General features: G+C 40.2%; 1 protein-coding gene across 1 annotated transcript; it reads left to right on the top strand.

Annotated features, from left to right (window-relative positions):
- Positions 1-462: 462 nt before the first annotated feature.
- Positions 463-3,703, top strand: MAFB (MAF bZIP transcription factor B). Its single transcript, XM_088480796.1, has one exon. It carries the CDS (start codon positions 847-849, stop codon positions 1,807-1,809), a length of 963 nt encoding a protein of 320 aa, XP_088336922.1. The 5' UTR covers positions 463-846; the 3' UTR covers positions 1,810-3,703.
- Positions 3,704-15,268: the final 11,565 nt, after the last annotated feature.

The raw sequence follows: 15,268 nt of genomic DNA, 5'->3' as shown, positions 1-15,268 counted from the left end.
ATGAAGGTTACAGTATTAGCTGCTCTGTACATTGGGTTGCAGTATTAGCTGCTGACTGTGTACATTAGGTTACAGTATTAATAGCTGCTCTGTACATTGGGTTGCAGTATTAGCTGCTGACTGTGTATGTTGGGATACCGTATTAGTTTCTCTGTACATGTGTTAGCTGCTCTGTATATTGGGCTGCAGTCTGTGCACATCATGTAGAAGTGTGAGCTGGATGCAGCGCAGCTCTAGCATTGCCTGGTCTTGTTCTAGCAGCAGCAGCTTCTTGTCAGCTGACTTCTCCCTATCTGTCACTTCTTTGAATACCCCCTCCCCTCCTGCCCCCTGCAATGTACATCTCGCTGTTCCCCGGGCAGGCATTGGGCAGCTGAGCCCGGAGCCCGGCCCTCTCCACTCGTGATGCGGCGCTGGGCATATAAGTTGGCGGCTTGCACAGGGAAGCAGCACAGATGATAATCAGAGCGATCCGCCGCTGCCTGAGAGTGACTTGGGGAAAGGCTCCCATCTGCCGCCGCCTATAACCCAGGAAAGTTCCTGCCCCAGCTCCCACTTCCCTGCCCCAGCTCTCAGTGCTGCAGCCAGGGAAGACTGAGTGCCCCTGAGATTGGCAGGGGGGAGGCTGCTGCCCCTCTCTCCTGCACTGGGACTGTGCCAGGCTCAGCGGAAAGAAAGAGCTGAGTAAGGAAGAAAGACCAGGAGCAGAAACAGCAGCAGCGGGTCCAGACATAACGTCCCTCCTGCCTCTGCCAGAGCTCCGGCTACACATTTCCTGCACTGGGCTCGGGTGTGCGGCTGAGGCGCACTCAGGGTGCAGCACTGGAGTGAGCCGACGTGACCAGTATGGCCGGAGAGCTGCCCATTGGCACAGAATTACCCACCAGCCCACTGGCCATGGAGTATGTAAATGACTTTGATTTGATGAAGTTTGATGTCAAGAAAGAGCCACTGAACGGCAGAGCAGAGCGTCCCATACGGCAGTGCAACCGCCTGCAGCCCACCGGCTCCGTCTCCTCCACCCCTATCAGCACGCCGTGCAGCTCCGTGCCCTCCTCCCCCAGCTTCAGCCCGACGGAGCAGAAGACCCACCTGGAGGATCTCTACTGGATGGCGAACAGTTACCAGCAGGTCAACCCCGAGGCTCTGAACCTCACCCCTGAAGACGCCGTGGAAGCTCTGATAGGACCCCACCAGCTGCCACCTCAGCTGCAAGGGTTTGAGAGCTTCAGGGGCCACCACCACGGCCACCATCAACACCACAGCCACCACCACCAAAACCCCCATCAGTACCAGAACGTGCCCCACGAGGAGCTGGTGCACCCTCAGCAGCACCCTCACCACCACCACCACCACCATCATCACCACCACCAGGATTCCCCATCCCCATCCAGCTCCTCCACCTCCTCCCAGCAGCTCCAGAACAGCCACCAGCAGCACCAGTCCAACAACCAGATAGAAGACAGGTTCTCTGACGACCAACTGGTCTCCATGTCTGTCCGGGAGCTCAACAGACACCTGAGGGGCTTCACCAAGGACGATGTGATACGCCTGAAACAGAAGAGAAGAACCTTGAAAAACAGGGGGTACGCCCAGTCGTGCAGGTACAAGAGGGTGCAGCAGAAGCACCACCTGGAGAATGAGAAGACGCAGCTCATTCAGCAGGTTGAACAGCTGAAGCAGGAGGTGACCCGGCTGGTCAGGGAGCGAGATGCCTACAAGATGAAGTGTGAGAAGATGACCAACAGCAGCTTCAGGGAGGCCGGCTCCACCAGCGACACCCCCTCGTCCCCGGAGTTCTTCATGTGAGTCTCCACAGCCCGAACTGTGCGCAGAGGGGGCTCCATTGCCACACGAGCCCAGTGCCCTCGTTTTGTACACTTGTCTCCTGGTAATGGGGGGAGGGGGACATGGGTGCACCCGGGAACTTGAGACTAATGCTACTCTGCTGGATACTGATTTGGGGGGTGATACCAGATTGTTTTTTTTTTCGTGGGTAGGGTGCAGGGTTAGGGAAGGATGGGAGAGGACTTTGGCAATGGTTTCATTTGATATGCCACCTAGGACTCTTTCGGACAATAACACTGCCACTTCGGAAGGAGAGACAAAAGTAGCAAACTTTGCAGATATTTTCTATAGATCAGCTTTGAGTGATAGAAAACAAAGACAACTGAGATTGATCAGGTGGGACTTTAAGTGCACCCTTATACCCCATGGTTTTATTGCCTGCTTGTTATCTAGAAAATATAAAAAAATCTGCATTAAAAATATTAATCCTGCATGCTGGACATGTATGGTAATACTTTCTATTTTGTACCATTATCTTGTTTAATCTGAGCATGCTTTCTCTTGGCTCATACCTCAGACTGCCATTAGTTATGTTGTTTTAGGTGTACCTGTCTGTCGCAAGATGCTTAACCTGTAAATATTAATAAGCCACTGTCACCTATCTCCACCATTTCACATGGTCAGTGTAAGTACTTTTTCTCATAAGTAGAAGTTGTGGGCATTTTCTTTCATTGTGTTAATAACAAAGTTTTGTCCATGTGGCGCACATAACATTCTGCCCATACATTTTTTGTTGCTAAATATTGTTATTATGACGATTCATTTTTAAGCACAACTGAATGAAAACCCAGTTTCCTGATTTATGAAGGTGTCTTTATGATTGCTGGTGATGTATGCAAAATTATATTGACCCCCTGGCTAGTATAATATATATAGTGTATTGTAAATATATATATATATATATATATATATATATATATATACCATATATAATTTATATTGTGCTTCTCGAAGCAAATGGCTAGTATCAGGGTTTAACACTTTGTGCACCGGAATGACCTACTGTACAATACCATACATTCCAGCTTGCCTCTCAAGGCTGATTTGATATTTTTTCCCCAAAATACAGTAGAAACTATATTATTTCCCCTTAACGTAAGGCACCAGTATCTGAGTGTAATTCCTGCTGACACCAGGATTGTGCAAAACTGCTATAACATACTCTCTAAGGACAAAAGCTAGGCTGTGTTCTGACAGTCTAAATGGTGACTTATATAGATACTAAATGCTTTCTATCACTTCTGCTACTAAGCATTATGTTCTCTTGCTTATTTGCTAGTACACCAGCTAGCAAATTAATTTCCATTTTTTCCTCCTGCTCAGTTTATTTATAAATATATATATGTAGCAGTTATTTGCAGCCGGTTGCTGTGCAGTTTCATTTATTTTCTGCAGGTCAGTAAAAGTTAAGTGATGCTTTGGGATCACAGCGTACCAAATTAAGAGAAAAAAGCATTTTTTTTATATATATGTTTTTTGTTTTTGTTCTTTTCAAATTTTCGCACTGCTGGTGCAGATGCATTTTAATTTTTGTTTATAAATTAATGGTAGTAAATAGGATTATATAGACAGCATGATGCTTACAGTTCTAAAATACTGAGGATTTTTTTGTCAATGCATCAGCAATGATCTGTAGGGGTTCTATTACTTTCCTTGTTTTCCTGATTCAACTGTGTTGAAATCACGTCTTTTATTTCATGTAGATTCTGACGGGATGAATTTCAACCCCTGCTTCTGATAATATGAAAAAAAATGAAAGTTCAAACCTGGTCTATTGTAGTTTTATTCAGACTGGTTTCTGTTTTTTGTTAATAAAATTGTTTCCTATTTTGCTTATTAAAATCATTGAAATGGCGCATGGCACTTGGAGTGGTCTTTTTTTTACTGCATGTTTTCTCATGTACAATATTTCTATGGCTAAGGTAAAAAGTCCATAGAACCAAAAAGTAATGGAAGGGTAAATATCTGCAATGGTAACCCCACATGTTTATAAAGCTGTCTCTATGACTAAGAGTTATTCCTACATGTGTAAGAGGCTTCTTGCAAGTCTACCAGCCTGGCTTAGTGTACCTTATGCACTTATAAGTTCAGGGTCCACAGTGTTCTGTCATAAACTAATCAGCTGGCCTTCGGACTGAATTTAAATAATCATTGACATACATTGTCACATAGCACATGCACAGCAGTGCGCACCTCTTACACATGCTAGTTCCTTTCATTCATTCATGGCAATCCTCAGAGTATGGAACTTGTTAACTATTTCATTACTATCAGTTATGTATGGAAAAGGAAAGGGGTTACATGTTATAAACGTGGCCGCCTTGATTCAGTCGTTGCATCTTAAGCACATTTCACTACCTTGTGCATTCATTGTTAAACCATGATGCTTAACCTTACGGGCTTTATAGGGTTTTATAGGATTGCAGGTGGAGATGCTAAAAAGCAATATTAATATGATATCTGTCTTTTATAAAAAGCCTTAGACCTGGATGGTAGAATAGATTCTAAAACTGCATCAAATGTTTATTAAGTAACAAATTAACCATTTTTATATAAAAAAAAAAAATATATATATATATATATATATATACACACACACACATTTATATATTTATATATATATATATTATATACTGTATGGGCTTAATACAGTATATAATATATATATATATATATATATATGATGCATAACCTGAAAGGCTTTATAGGATTGCAGGTGGGGCCTGAAGTGCATTCACCATGAATAAAGTAGATTTAAGTAACCTAACAACTAGTGGGTTAACAGTGTAAAGAACTGATTGGAATAAAAGGGTTTCATATGAAATATTGAAGGCTACAGTAAAATCAGAAAAAATTAATTAAAAACAATTGTCCCTATCAAAACTTTTTTTGTTAAATTGTGAAAGCTACAATGCGTGCAGATAGATATTTGGGTATGTAACACAAAATGCATGGACTAAATAGGATATAACTTTTTTATTTACACAGCGCTTCTCTCCAAGGTGCTTATGGAAGGAAATTTCGAATACTGAGTACACACCATCCGATATAACTACTGTTATACCTAGCCATTTGATAATAGGACTGAACCACAATATATATATATATATATATATATATATATATATATATAAAAACAGTCTTATATAGTGCAGCATATTCCATTGCGCCTTACAATTGGAACAACATTAATGTAACAAGACTGGGTAATAACAGACAGACATAAAGTTAATATATAATGTTTTATTCACTTTATGAAGATTTAGAGTAAGCACTGGAAAGACATGCTCTGCACCCCATTGATTGATAATGTCAGTTGTCTTTGCAATATTGTTTGCATTTGTTTTCTGCAAGCGGGGCAAACGATTATATATATATATATATATATATATATATATACATTAATAACAATAAGGTGCTCATCAGATTTTCCATTGTTTAACACCATGTTTTCATGCACATGTTTAGAAGGCTTTGCCAAGGGACAAAAAGTTAGAATCTTCCGGTGTTTACCAAAAAGTTAGCAAAAACGGCAACATTTACAGTGTGTTATTCAGTTCCCTGCCGCTTTTAACACCTTTTCTGCCCCAAGGTCTGCAACATGTTTCTCAGTCATGTTTGGCAAACTGGTGGATGCAGAGGGGTTAATGTATTTGATTTGGCAGTGACTGAGAAATCCGGAGCAGAATATGGTGGGAACTGCCATAGCGTATTACTGTGCTTTCATGCATGCAGTGAATAAATGGCTAGACTAATTAAACAACAAAAAAGACAAAAAAAATAAAGAAACGTCCCTTTGAGCAGCAGCAATGGGATGTTTCTTCTCTACGTTTCTGCTGGTTAATGGGTCCAGTAGTCCAATTCAAAGTTCAGGGCTTAGTTTATGCAAAGAGCACAGATAGCATTTCCCCGCCCAAAGCCCAGGACGCTTCCAGGTGCATTTGCAATTCATCTGTCAAACCAGACAGGTGTATCAAAATCCTGTTGTGACAAATCATATTGAATTATTTGCTGCCAGCATATGATTTTACAGAGGAGCTTGCAGTCCAGTTTTCATCTTTGGACCCCCTGTACGCACTTATTTTATTATGTATTGCAGCAAATTCTATTGGCACAAAAGTCTTGCCAATTAGCCCTTCCATCAACCAACATTCTTGTAGAAGTATTATTCTCACTTTAAATACCATAAACGCTTCTTACTAAAAGAAAAACATAAATGAGTGTAAGATATGTCAAAATACATTTTGTACTGTGCTCAGCGAGAACTGGTCTACGGAAAGCAGAACTGTGTTTACCCTTTGCTGATAAATGTGTCTCCACTTGTAAAACTGTACTCGCATTTGTTTTATATATATTATATATAATTATATATATTTATATATATATATACACACATATCTATAGATGGATAAATATAGATAGCTCTCGCATATATATATATGTAAATAAAAAAAATGTATGCAATGGTGCCTGGTCAATTTGCTGCTTTGAGCTAGGTCATAGATTTTGGGGTGTTCGATCAAGATTCTTATCAATGCATTCATCACTAAGCTGCGACCACTTGTCACATGAAAATGCACACACCTATATAATTATTGTTTTATACACATAGATATATAGGATGGGTTTGACATTAAAAATGGTCTTTAAAGTGATCTGAGATTCATAATGTACTTGTCTGTAGTTATTTTTAATGTATCTGGGCTAATTTCTGGGTAATAAAGGTATTTTTTGAAAATACTTAAGCACTGAATTATTTTTAATTAAAAAAAAGTAAATTATTATTTAACACATCTTCCCACAGTTAACAAATCCATGAATGCGTTACAGCACTATAGGTATGTGCTTACACATGTGTATACTTCTAGTATACCCTATTTATTACTGTCTCTTATTTGGGGTACGGCTGACCTCTGCCATCTCACTGAAACAATCAGTATTATGTGGTTATATTATTACATATTAAATGAAGCACTTATCCTTTCCCATTTTCCTCCTGGAAGGTCAGGCCCTGGATTTGCTTTGTGGCTGTTGATTACCTATCACTGATGGGTTGGTTGATTAGTAAGAGCGTTTCCCCAAACATCCCCACACAAAAAGCTGGGGAGGGCAGTTGTGCCAAGTGGAAAAATGAATTCATCCAGATTCATATGGAAAGAACTGGAAATAGGGATAATTTTTACTAGAAATGATGGTTTATAGAATAGTATGCCGAGCCGCAATGTCCCAATGTATAGGGATTGGGATCCTTACTCTTTCCTGTTGTAGATCAGTGTCCAGCGGCTGTCACACCATTGGCTTCTCTCTCATTTCTTACCCTCCTTTGTGGTCTGTGCTATTTTGCACCTTTTATATGTTAAAAGAAACTTTGCGCTGAAACAGATTATTACTATTATTATTATTATTATTATTATTGCACCTTTGTGCTTAATAAACATAAAAAAACATATTTAACTTGCTGCATGTCAGATTTCTATAGAAATAATGCCATGTGGATCTGACGGCAATCATGCAGTATAGTCTTGTGAACACATTGCGGGATAAAGTATAGAAGTAGAAAAGCAGAGGCATTTTTATTTCCTGAATATAAAAGTAATTTCACCCTTATACTGCTGCCAAAAAGATGCATCATATCTGTCTTTCATACATGGCGTTAAAGCACCGCAGTCGAGGTTGTTCCACATTACCCACAAGACGCGTTCCCTCTTACCTGTCTGTTTACAGCCACCTTCCCTTCTCCAGCACATTTAGTGTTGCATATTTAAGCAGCTCATACATCAAGCAGGCAGTGGTGACGTCAATGGCCTCACTGTACATATGTACCAGCGTCTTCCATAAAGAACTGTCCCTCGCTCTGTTGGAACATCCAGCTTCTTTTCCTGCATATGAGTTTACATTTGGTCAAGAAATAGAGTTACTCTGCTGTATGAGTGACCTGCAGGGAAATCTGGCTTTATGGGACCTTAGGCCAGAAATAGATGCATTCTCCACCACTCCCTTGCTCCATTTTCCCCTCACTTTGGCCATGCTTTCTTAATACAGCAGATTAGGCCATGGAAGGTTATATTCTGGTAAAAATGTATTCATTTTGGTAGGGCCTTGCAGAGTATACTACTCACCCTACAGAATTTGCTTGGCATGATATGCAAACTGTCACATTGATCATATAAAATAGGTCTTAGACAGTATAGGAATTTCTCCAGAAACTTAGCAGGAAGCATATTGAGCCAACATATGTATCCAAGGCGATTGCTGTATGTGCTCGGTGGTTTCTGAACTTCATCTGCCTTTATTTCTTTATATTTCTTACCTTGTGGGCACTTTTTCACTTTTCCATGTCCATAGTTTCATTTAATTTATAGGTCCTAAATCCAGGAAGACCCCAACTTTGTGGTTACCCTTGTTCCTTCTGGCAGAATTAATGCATACTGTGAGTCTCTTGTTCACCGGCACTTGAAAGGGTTAATTGTCAATATTTTTCATTAACACTAGAAGAAAAACAAAGATTCTCTTTTATTGCCCTTGATAGGAAATATGGTTCTCTTTAACCCTATCAGGCCTAAGTCATGTACTAGACATTATGAGTTTACACCATATACAGTGTATTTTATCTGGTTATCTCTTGACCCTCTGTAGAGTGTTGCCTATTTTGCCATGTGTTTATGTATGACATAAGATAGCTCAGTATGTGCACCTGAAAGTACCATGTAATAACCCTTGAGAACATCTCGGCATTGTCTGGTTCTGCACACCATCGCTGAGCGTATATACATAATGCTGAGACCTAACTCTCCATTGCCTACTCGGAGAGCAGTTAGCATTAAGCGTAACCCAGTGGTTTGCCAAACCATGGAACATAAGACACGACTGAGAAATATATATGTCATGTGTGGTATTACCGCAGTGTCTGGATCACACTGAGACAATAGTACAGGATGGAAGCAGCACAACCACAATGACACTTGCAAGAACATTATATGAAATGTTAAGCTAGTAGAAGCAGTGACTCCCATTATACTGGCTGCTGGCTTCAGAGCTCTGTTTTAATCTTTTGAGTGTAAGCTTCTTGGGTAGGTATATCATTATGTCCAATGATTTCATTATTCTGCCCACTGTATGCTTAATAAGCAATTCAACTATGGAATTTTTGCCAAGTTTCTCATACTGTTAGATTGCAATCTCCTTTTGTTTATCATCTCTCTTCTTGTCAATAGTAAGTTTAAACAAGCCCTCATATCTGTGTATATGATGTTGCTTAGGTCAGCATTCTCATAATACAATAAGAATGCAAGCTCTTCTGGCTAGATTCCTTCAGAGATAATTGCAGAATTTTAAATAAGAGTCTGTCAATATGCAATATTATGTGATTTTGTAGCTGTGCATGTTTACTGCCTTAGGGCTTTTATACAACAAACACCCTGTGTTTTATTTTGTAACGCTTAAAGGTCTATCTTAAATTGTGAATCTGCTTTGTGTCGTTGAATATGAAACAGCTTATTTTAGAATTATCTACTAATACAGATACCCATAAAATTACAGGTCATCTCCATATATATTATGCTTTAGTATTCCACAAATAGAATATATATTGTATATACTGCACCTCCTGCAAACCCCATTTCTCCCGCCAGCCTTCATGGGTCCGGGCTCCTATTTGTATGGCCAGGTGCACAACTTAGTGTAATTAGTGAATCTTCTGCACATCCTCCAGAGATTTCTGTGCTAGTGAGTTTCAAATAATCGCTGATAGCACTAAAAATTATGAAGTGCTAATGCATTTCCACCAGGAGCAAGAGCGAGAACGTATTAACCGTTTGCTTCTGACAAATCCCTGGCCGTCTGTGAATGCAGCACATACTATAGGCAAGGGGAACATTGCAGAGCAATACAGTGTAGATTCAAGCGTCATTATATTTCATACACTATATATATATTTTCATTATTTATATAATATTTAGTAGTGTATTACAAGAAATGTTTAGTTTGTAAATTAATACCATCAGTTTATAATTTTGTGATATATATATATATATATATATATAAATAATATTTTTTTTATTTTTAAATCTATATACAAAAATATATATGTATATATATATAAATGTATTTTAGTGACTTTATAGAATTTGTTGTTATATTTTAGATTTTTACACTTCACCAAATGACATCTGTTTTTTTATTGTGAGTGACCATTTTTCAGTATAGGAATGTTTAGAGGTAGATTCATGTCGGAGAGCGCTAGGCCCTGAGACCACCTACAATGTGTTTTACATGAAGACTCACTTGACAAGCATCAGTTTGCCTCTGGAAATTATATTCAATGTATATCATGTATATAAGCAAGTGGTATTTAACCATTTTTATGTGGATGGAGCAAATAAAAAATCTGTATGGTTGTCTTGACATGTCATTTTTTGAAAAGCACTGGGCATATTATAAACTGACTGGTGTCTAACTGTCTATTTGGAATTTTTAGTTGAAAGTAGGCAGCAGTAGAACAGTAGCCTACCATTGTAACAGATGGTGAACTGTGAGACCAAAAATAGGTCTGTACCACATGTAAATGGTGGTTTGTGTGAACAACAATTAAATATGAAAAGTGGAGTATGCACCTCTCAGTGCTTGCAACATGTTTGGATAGTTAAGGGCTACACTCAGCCTAAGGAAAGTTGTGGTGGTAATTTTGTGGGCTGAAGTTATATTCAGTAATAATTTACACTAACTAGTGACATTACTAAGATGTTTTACAATGGTGAAGACCAAACAGGATACCGTCAATGATCACCCACACTAGACCAAACCACAATATTCGTGTACTTCTGGCTATCATTATGTTATTATTCAAAAACAGATGAAGCATCAGATATCATGAATTGATTTATGCTATCTCATGGATTTAGCACTGATATAATTTCTGAACTCTATTACTAATGTTAATTTTAATAAGATGACTCAAAGTATCTCTTTTGGGATAACAAGTGCTTCATCTGTATTTAGGATAATTCTCCATTTGTGCACTTGTATGGGATCCTGAGCGCCGGCATCCCGTACGCAACTCAATTATTAAACGTTTTTAAGAGAAAACAGTGGCTGATTAAAACAACTATGGACAATGCTCAATCTATGGACCCCCACTCCCATTTCTTCACCTGATTACCAGCTGAGACAGTCATAAGTCTTAAACATCCTCTACTCTGAACACATTAATTTAAAACTGTCATTAAAACCCGTAGCATGTACCTCACCCCAAGAGTTTTAATATATTCAAGATGACTCATAAACATGTACTAGATAATCATATCATCTTCTCAAGATTACTTGAATATACAGCACGTCCATCACCCCAAGCCAGCTCTATTTGTAAAGCACGTTGGCACCAAGTTGGTTTTGGCTCAGTGATGTCTACAGTAGTGAATGAATAGCTTTCATCTTCATAAATAATGTTACCACCATGGGCGTAACTACCATAGGTGCAAGGGGTGCAGCTGCTATGGGGCCCAGAGCTTAGGGGGGCCAATCTTCCTTGTCAAAGTTACATGTGTTATATACATTTTCACCATTGGGTGGTACATAGGGGCCCTTACAAATACCTTGGTATGGGGCCTACAAATACCTAGTTACGCCCCTGGTTACCACCAACAAAATGGTTGCTCTCACTTTTTGGTTTTGTTTGTAGTGAAGTGTGGGGGTAGGCAGACTTTTGTACATGGCTGGGATTTGTCAGACATTAAAAATATAAAATTTCAACCATCATTAAGAAATAAAAATAGACTTTAGAAAAAAACCTGACATCATCCTAACACTGCTATAGTGATTATAGAAGTACTGACCTAAAAGTTTTGAGGACTCTGAAAGCCTACATTATCATACCTGATCGGTTCTCCTTCGCTTATGCTGTCGCTATTCAAACATAACATAAATAATGACAATAAAAAAATACTGTTTAGTTGTTTAGATTACAGTATATAATTACATAAAGAATATTGAGTTGAGAGGGCCCTGCTTGTGAGAAATTATAATCTAGGGGGGAAAAACTACAGATCTAATTTGTGCAGGAGTTATACGAAGAACATAAGGATTAGGGGCCTATAAATTAATAATCACGTCAATGCCATAATAATTAACAGTCCGTATTTCTTTTTAGGCAAATATATCCCCTCTATGTACTAAAGATAACTTGCAGGGACAGCGGTACGGTAGCGATAAGAGTTTGCCCTGTGATTTACATTCTCAGCATATTGGAGGAGTCTTTCACTGTATTGAAAGACTCCTACATTTTCGGGGGTTTACCTCAAATACTAAGTATCCCCCATATGTATGAAGGAGGGACCGCAGCAGGTATCGGAGATACCTGCTGTGATCCCTCCATTACCGCTGGCAGCCACCTCCCCCATAGGTTTCTATGGGGGATGCGATGCTGCCAAATGTACCAATATCCGGAATGCGATGCATTCCAGCTATTGTCCCCTGCAGCTAACGCCATCTGAAGATGATGTTAGCCGCTGTAGCCTATGGGTTACACCGCGCACTATTAGCAGGTGGAGGGATCTGCCAGAACCCTCCCCGGCTACGGCGGATGTGCATGTGCAGTCCACGGGACCGCGCATCCGCACCACCCCCTGCACTGGCCGGCAACTCTCCGGAAACATCGCAGGGACGGGCTCCTTTCGGAGCCTGTGTCCCTGCATGTCCCGGATGATACATCCGGCCGATAGGATCACTTTTTGCAATGCGATCAGGGGCGTTACTGGCATGCCCTTATCGCATTGCAAAAACGATCATTGATAAATGGGCCCATTAGTGACATAAACTTTTTCGCTTTATGGTGACTGAGTTATTTAACTTTTATAGAAAGAGTTAGACAAATCTTGCAAAATGTTAGAATTGTGTGCTTCCTTACAAACTGGAATACAAAGAAAGACAGCATTGTGCTGTTTCAGATGCTGTGGAACTAGAAGTTCCAGCAATCCATGCCAGAAACAGAGTAGTTCCACAACCGCTGGCGGGCCACATGTTGCCTATTTTAGATATACTGTAAGCAGCAGGTGTGGAGGTAACAAATAGGATAACATACATTCTACTACTCTTTAGAGAATAACTTACTGACCACTGTGTAGATAAAACAACTGAAACATAAAAAATCATCAGTTTCGAGATTGTTTACTCATAAAATAATAATTAGTTATAATCCACAATGTTTCATTTAATTTACTATTGATCCTACGGTGAAAGAGCACGTCTATACACATTAACTACGTACATTTGCACAAGAAAAAGTATTGGAGGTAATTTGAAAAGTGCTAAACAGCAGCCGTGCAAATGAAGGTTTGTATCCGTTGTATACCATGATTTACGTAAGCACACCTATACTTCCACTGGTGAGCAAGATGGCCACATTCTCAGGGTAGAAAAATTTAGTTTGGAGAGTGTAGGGAGTGTAGGCCTTTCCTATTGAAATATGAAGTAGGGGCAGGGGCGTATTATTGCCCAAGGGGGGCCAAGTGCAGCATACGCCCTCAATTGAGCAGCGGGCATCACCCAATCAGGCATCTTACCTCACTGCGGCAAGCAGGTCCTTCCTCCTCCATGGCGTCATCTTCCCAGTGGCACAGTGCCAGAGTCTTTGCTGTCACTGCCAGTGCCATCTTCCTGAAGACCCACTTGCCGGAGCAAGGTAAGTATACTTTAGGTGCAGGGTGTGCGGTGCGGGGCCAGGGGACCGTGTGCACCGCACACCCTGCACCCATTATAAATACGCCTATGAGTAGGGGAGCAGTGCACCAGACTTTCCGGAGTATCGCAGAAGTTAATGAGATTAATATAATGACAGATAGGAATGGAGAGGCATATTCTCAGGGGCGTTCATTGTCATGCATGGTTCACCTTAACTGAATCCCAACACCGGCATCCAGACAGGGTTAGGATACTGACACGTGTTGGTCGGTATCTTAACCCTCCCCCTCTGCCTACCCTCACCCTCCCTCCTGGGTGCCAGACCCTAACCTCCCCCTTAGTGCCTACATCTAACCTCCCTCCCATAGTGTCTAAACCTACCCTCCCCAACCCCGCACCTTAAACCTAACCCTCCTCTTTAGTGCCTAACCCTAACCCTCCCCCTAGTGTCTAACCAGAGCCTGGCCCCTAATCCACCCTCTAACCTCGCTACTTACCTTCGGGATTCCTTCACATTCACTGCACACCACCTCCCACTGCTGATATCAAAGTAATTAGATCTTTTCCTCTCCACTTGCCACATGTTACGGTGTATAGAACTAGGTAGAAACAGATCAATATATTGTCAGACATGGGGAAAGTTGGGTAACTTGCAGTATAACTATTCTGACTTTCAGTAAATAGAGGGGTCTGCTGTGTGTATTTCCTTAAGTCACTGCAAGACCTCTGATCTGATATGATGAATATTTCTTGCCATTTGACTTTTGTTTAAATATTCAGTGTCAGACACTATTTGACCATTGTTTTACCAGAAACAGTCCTGGAGAGGTCACTAACATAATAACCTCATTCAGAGGAAAAACAATGTTGCTGCTAATTATAATAAAGATACCTATATATGAATCACATAGAGGGCTCTTGTCGCTAAAACACAAAATTATATGTTTCCCATAAATGGATCAGTTTAGCTTATGGTGCTATAAATATATTTTGCTTTGCTTTTAAATCTGTATGCAAGGTCCTTATTAAGGAGCTATGATAAAACAGATGTTACATAGTTGTCAACAGACCATAATTTTCAAAGACTTTCAAGATGGGATTATAATGATGGCACTTAAAGGGTTTTTTGTTAACTAGTATCCAAACCAGACCTCAATGTGATGGCTAGCCTATAATGCAGAACGTCCAACTGATGGTCAGAGTTAAAAACAGATAATCAGTCTAGTGGACAGAATATAAAATAAATTTTCAGTGGTTGATATGTAAAGAACCTACTGTCCAATCTGCTGGTAGCATAGCAGGATTTCTAATCTTGTGACCATAGCCTTGCACTGCATGACCTCAGTTTTAGTGGCTAGTATATGGAAGAATGTCCAATAAAGTGGCTATATATGGCTGTATCTCCAATCTGGTGACATGACCTCCAAACTATTGACCAAACCTGCAATATGATCCCTTTCACCAGGTTCAAAATACTCTGATTCTGGAATTTCTAATTTACAGTTGCAGTTAGCTGTATTGAACTAAATTATGCATAAGATGGTACCTGGTGGAAGAGATGTATTTGGTCACCAGTTTGGAGGTCCTTACTAGAGTTATCAATACTAGGGCTATCATTTATTAGTTGTAGGATAAGCAGGACCACTGACAGATCCAGCGGCCCCTGAAGCTGTGTGGGTGCATGGTCAAGTGCGGGCGTCTTTTGTATAAACTATGTGTTGTGGCTTCAGGTCAGCATGTGCCAATG

Source organism: Taudactylus pleione, unplaced genomic scaffold, assembly GCF_031769625.1.
Source record: "Taudactylus pleione unplaced genomic scaffold, aTauple2 ptg000256l, whole genome shotgun sequence".
Taxonomy (NCBI): Eukaryota; Metazoa; Chordata; class Amphibia; order Anura; family Myobatrachidae; genus Taudactylus; species Taudactylus pleione.
This window is presented reverse-complemented; position numbering and strand designations above follow the sequence as displayed.

Bases quoted from the DNA above. Each gene is read 5' to 3' on its own strand.
- MAFB (XM_088480796.1), top strand. From the start codon at position 847: ATGGCCGGAGAGCTGCCCATTGGCACAGAATTACCCACCAGCCCACTG.